General features: G+C 33.3%; 1 protein-coding gene across 3 annotated transcripts in view; it reads left to right on the forward strand.

The window, feature by feature from the left end:
* Window positions 1-4,858, forward strand: part of DDX4 (DEAD-box helicase 4) — a 72,635-nt gene extending 67,777 nt beyond the window's left edge. For all 3 annotated transcript variants that reach the window (XM_059416627.1, XM_059416629.1, XM_059416628.1), the window contains 5 exons: window positions 364-509; window positions 2,457-2,556; window positions 3,560-3,830; window positions 3,983-4,096; window positions 4,781-4,858. In XM_059416627.1, coding sequence (XP_059272610.1) covers window positions 364-509; window positions 2,457-2,556; window positions 3,560-3,830; window positions 3,983-4,096; window positions 4,781-4,858 — 709 coding nt within the window. The remainder of the gene's footprint in view (window positions 1-363; window positions 510-2,456; window positions 2,557-3,559; window positions 3,831-3,982; window positions 4,097-4,780) is intronic.
* Window positions 4,859-6,000: the final 1,142 nt, after the last annotated feature.

Genomic DNA, 6,000 nt, shown 5'->3' on the forward strand with positions numbered 1-6,000 from the left:
AGAACAGAGTTTTTGCCCTAGGCATGTATTTCAGCTTTTAACAAAAATTCCTGCTTATTGTAGTCTGATATTTAAGCATAATTTTTATTATATAACATACACATTTTACATAATTTTACATGACCTCCACATCACTTGAACTCCCTGTATCCATAATTTGACACAAACTTTTTCACTAACAGTTGCTAATAAAATCTTAACATTTTATACTGATCTTTGGAATTCGTACTTGGATGATATAGTTACTTACCTTATTAGAGTTGTTACAGTCTAATATTTGAAGTAACACTTGCAGAAATTCAGTGCATATAATGAGTATTAATGAAAGAGGATAAGTTAAGGGATAATCTTTTGTCTTTGAAGGTTGGCTGGGGAGTTTTTAAAGTCGAATTATTTGTTTGTTGCTGTTGGACAAGTGGGTGGAGCATGTAGAGATGTTCAGCAGACCATTCTCCAAGTTGGCCAGTACTCCAAAAGAGAAAAACTTGTTGAAATTCTACGAAACATAGGTACCTTAAATTGATATAATTTTTTTTCATGATTTTGATTTTTTTAAATGACTAATTTTTAAAAATTACTTTAAAAATTGGTGTTAAGTTTTTTAAATCTGTGTTTTTACTGCTTTGTATTTAAAGCTTTCTTTTATAAAAGGTTTTATGATTCAATTTCCTGTGTAAATTATGTAGCAGTATAGTCCTTTTTTCATAAAGATTAAAAATAGGAAGGATTTGAGATTTAAACAGTATTTGACAAAAAACTATTCTGGGTGAAATATATATTTTTTGTTTTAAGAAGTATAAAGTCCTAATAACATATCTTTACATCAAACTGTGTTTACTCCACCAAAAATGAATTCTTTGTTTTTAGTTTTAAAACTGACTAAGGTTTAACTGACTTATTACTGTGGGAATCAGTTGCCATTTTGATTTTCTGCTTGGTTAGTAGACCTGAGACTTAATGAAATACTTCTTCTGAGCCTTTTTTTCTTGCAGGTCTCTTAGTTAATGTTCCATTTTTCCAGTTGTTCAGATACAGAGTCTTGGAGTCATTCTTCATTTCTTTCTCTAACTGCATATTTCTTGTCTGTTGCAAAATAATTTTGCTTCTACCATCAAAATATATTCTGCATCTATTAGCTCCTCAGATAAAAAACAAAGATTAGATCTTGTTACTTCTTTGTTCAAAACCAGGGGCTTCCCTTCTCACAAGAATTTCTTTCAGTGTCCTTCCCGTGACTTGACCACCATTACCTCTCTGTCTTCATGTTCTGCTGCTCTCATGCTCACCCTACTCCACCCAGACGTTCATTACTGTTTCTTACATGCACCAGGCACACTTCTGCTTCAAGGCGTTTGTACCTCTTTTCTGATTGTTTTTTTTTTTTCTTTTTAGCACACCAGGAACACTCATAACTCAGGAGTGTTTGTATTTGTCCTTCCCTTTGCCTTGTACTATGCTTTCCCAGTTATCTGAGAAGTTCACTATATTGTTTTATTCTGAAGTTCACTATATTGTTTTATTCTTATTTCTACTCAGATGTCATCTAATTAGGGTACATCTGAAGTAACCTTCTTGAGACTATCCTTGTGTTTTTCTTTTTTCCCTTTTAGGACTTATTGCATAATATTTGCTTATTATTTGCCTCTCCACAGTGAAAACAGGGACTTCATTTTATTGCAGTATTTCCAGCACCTAGAATAGTGATTGGCATCTCTTAGGCACAATATTTGTTGAATAAATGAAGCCAACTAATAGGGAAATGGAGGAGAGGAATTATGGACAGTCATACAATCTTCTTTCCATTACTATAACTTATCCTCTTTATAATAGGTAAAAAAATCTCTGGGTTATGATTGAGTTTCTACCACTTAAGTACTTTCAGCTAACCAATAAATATTTTTGATTCATAAGACCCTAGGATAAAGTTTATTAATTTTCTTGATATATGAAATTTTGGGAATAAAGGGGTTTGAATTAAGAGAGAATGTTGGAACATGGAATATTGTAGTATTTGTCAATATTGTGTTGGATGCCTTATAAATCCTTAGGGCAATCAAAGCAGAATGAATGATTGAATTACCTTGGGAGGTAGGGAACAAAGGCATTTATTTAACTAGAGAGGGAAATGAAGATCCTGAAATGAATTGCTAAGAGTTGGCAGGTAGATATCATTTATCTTGCTCTAAGTGTCTACCTTGGTGTTGGCCTGGGAGGACAGTGGGTAAGCTTTTTTTTTTTTTTTTTTTGGTCTCTAAAATAGAAAAAATAGTCCTTAATTCTTTAACTTTGATATTAATTCATTCAGGAAATATTTGAGTTTCTATTACCTGCCAGGCCTGGTCTTGGTCTTGGGGATACAGTGGTGGATGAGACTATTTCCTACTAATAACTCTGCCTTTTTTTCCTTGCCCTAATTTTGTAGTTTGAATGTTAATCACTGTTTCATTGTCTTATAGGTGATGAAAGAACTATGGTTTTTGTTGAGACTAAGAAAAAAGCAGATTTTATTGCTACTTTTCTTTGTCAAGAAAAAATATCAACAACAAGTATTCATGGGTGAGTAGATTAATATGATTTCATAGTAGGGAGGTGACACTTGTATTTGTCCTTTGTTAAGAAACATTAATGTATATAACTAACATCATATAATCCTAAGATTAGGATTCAGAATTCTCAAGATCTAAACTGTTATCTTCGGGTGCCTGGGTGGCTCAGTGGGTTAAGGCCTCTGCCTTCGGCTTGGGTCATGGTCTCGGGGTCCTGGGATCGAGGCCCGCGTTGGGCTCTCAGCTCAGCAGGGAGCCTGCTTCCTCTTCTCTCTCTCTCTGCCTGCCTCTCTGCCTACTTATGATGTCTGTCTGTCAAATAAATAAATAAAAATCTTTTTAAAAATAATTAAAAAATACAATAAACAGTTATTTTCATTTTAAGTTTTTATAACAACTGGGTGATGGGGTGGACATTAAAGGTCTTAGACTCCTCATCATGAGGAATGCTAACTCTTCAAGAGAGCTTCCTTCAGGCTCTCTGATCCTTAGATCTAAGTTTTTCTTCAGAATCCACTCTTTCTCATGTTAGACGTCTTTTTATTGACTTGCATAAAAATGTCATATTAATACAACTTTATTGGTGCTTTACTAGTGTATCTTTAGATACTAATCAGTGACTATACAGAAATCTGAGATTATAATTAAAAAACTTCTTTGATATTCTGAAATAGTTATATATTATTTGTCAAGACTAGAAAGAGATTGTTAATAGCTGAGATTCGATGTTCGTCATACTTAAGTTTGTGTTTTAACTCCATGTACATATTACCCATTACCTTCCGTGTGCAAATGAAGATAACTGTTCCACTTCAAAGTATTACTGTGAGAATTAAATGAAATGATGGCTTGAACAGAATTAGTGTAATACCTGGTATGTAAGAAGTAGAGAGTAATATTAAATGCTGCTATTTTTACTAGTATTAAAAATAAATATATATGTTGAACTTTAATCATTCACTGTAATAATTTTCTTAAAAACTGTCCTAACACATGTTTGCTTTTATTTTTAGTGACCGAGAACAGAGAGAGAGAGAGCAAGCTCTTGGAGATTTTCGCTGTGGAAAGTGTCCAGTTCTTGTTGCTACTTCAGTAGCTGCCAGGGGGCTGGATATTGAAAATGTTCAACATGTTATCAATTTTGATCTTCCTTCTACCATTGATGAATATGTACACCGAATTGGACGTACTGGTCGTTGTGGAAATACTGGCCAAGCTATTTCCTTTTTTGATCCTGATTCAGATAACCATTTGGCACAGCCTTTAGTGAAAGTACTGTCAGATGTAAGTTTTGAATGTGTAAACTGAATGGATAGTAATCATACCTTATCACTGAAAGTAGACATTAGATATATATGTATATTCAGGATAAGTAAACTGTTCCAATCTTTAAGACTTGATGCATGTTGTATATGAAACTAATGTCTTTTTTAAAGGCCCAACAGGATGTTCCTGCATGGTTGGAAGAAATTGCCTTTAGTACATATGTTCCTGGCTTCAGTGGTAGTAGTGCAAGAGGAAATGTGTTTGCATCAGTTGACACTAGAAAGGTTGGTTGAGGGGAAAAATTCCAAACCTGGGTTCCAGTTACTCTTTGTGAATGTTGTGGTTAATGATGTGAAGTAACTATATAACATTCAATAATTATCTAAACCATTTTTTTCATATCTAGATTAATATTTCTTGAAATTTATGTATATATGTATTTTTGATCCTAAAAGTGTGGAATTAACAATATTTATGCTCAAACATCCTCCTTTCCCAAATTTGCTAGCATTTAAAATTCTAATTTGGATTCTTCTAAACCTTCTATAAGAATTCTTTGTTTTTAGAATTCTGATGGTATTATTAAGTCAGACAAAATACTAGAGATAATGAATTCATGTCCTTTTTTGACGTGTCATTTTAAAGGCAGCACCACTTTTAGTCAGATGCATTGGGCATACTAATCATTAAATATTTATGCTTTTTAAGCTTTCAGTTTTTCTACTTGCCAAATACTGGTTTAAGAAAGCTTTTTCTTGAAATATTTTGTGCAATTTAGACTTCCTAAGTTGATATGGGCCTTTTTTCCCCAAATGGATTAAATTTAGTTAAAATCAAGTCTTTTATTATATATTTGGGGAATAGATGGTGGGAGGCTTGAGTCCCCTTTCGCAGTCTGGGCAATGTAACTTTAGAAATGATATAAAATTAAATGTTTTTTTCTTTCTTTCTTTTTAAAGAATTACCAGGGCAAGAGCACTTTGAACACAGCAGGGTTTTCTTCTTCACAAGCTCCCAACCCAGTAGACGATGAGTCATGGGATTAAAGCTAAAACATCCGTCAAGTTTGTGGTATAGTTTTGATGCAGAGAAGAAAATAGTTTTCATTTTTGAGTTTTTAACAGAAGTGTGAAACCTGACACTCTCGTATCTTCTGTCCTTCTGTTCTTACTCCCACCCTTAAAAAAAAATTCTTACTGACTAGTTATGTGAAATGCTAAAAATTACAACATTGCAGTTACTGATACAAATGGTGTTAACTGGAAAGATTAAAGCATTCTAAATGTCTTGCTTATTTCTAGTGTATTCTTCAGGGGTTTTAGACATGTTTCATGTCTAAATGCTTAATCTGAGTGTGGTGTTTGTTGATCCCATAATAGGCAGTAGGATTTATGATAAGCTTTTGTTTAGAAATTATTGAGTCTCATTTTTTACTTAAAAGGAGACTTTAAAGCAATAGTATGTCACTGAAACATGGTAACATGATTTTCATGTAGCAGACAGTGAAAGACATAAGCCTTTTAAGGTGATTTTGATTTCAGATCATTAGGTATGTGATGAAAATGGTTAAATGCAATGTGAGCTCTGTACTCAATGACATAACAAATGTTTGTTTTTATTCTATACAGACTTTCCTTGAAAATAAAGGATGAAACACATTTCCCCCTTAGTTTTCCAAGAGAACTTTTAATTTTTCTTTGTTGGCATATCATAGTTCTCCCATATTTTGAAATTTTGAGTCTTGTAAAACCAATGAAGTGAACAAGGTCTTACATAATTTAAATATTTATATAAAATAGACATTAATACACAGATGTAATGGTGAAAATCACTCTTCAGCTCAAACTGTCAACAAAACACAATACTGTTCACTCTTGCCATAATTAATATATATATTTTTTAAGATTTTATTTATTTACTTGACAAAGATCACAAGTAGGCAGAGAGGCAGAGAGAGAGACAGAGAGGGAAGCAGGCTCGCCGCTGAGCAGAGAGCCCGATGCGGGGCTCAATCCCAGGACCCTCAGATCATGACCTGAGCCCAAGGCAGAGGTTTAATCCACTGAGCCACCCAGGTGCCCCCATAATTAATATTTTGATATTTTAAGACTAATGAGAGAATCCTTTTTTCATTTACCAGTATATATCTTAACATTCTAGACATACTAAGTTTAAGTAATCCTTAATA

Source organism: Mustela nigripes, chromosome 12, assembly GCF_022355385.1.
Source record: "Mustela nigripes isolate SB6536 chromosome 12, MUSNIG.SB6536, whole genome shotgun sequence".
Lineage (NCBI taxonomy): Eukaryota > Metazoa > Chordata > Mammalia > Carnivora > Mustelidae > Mustela > Mustela nigripes.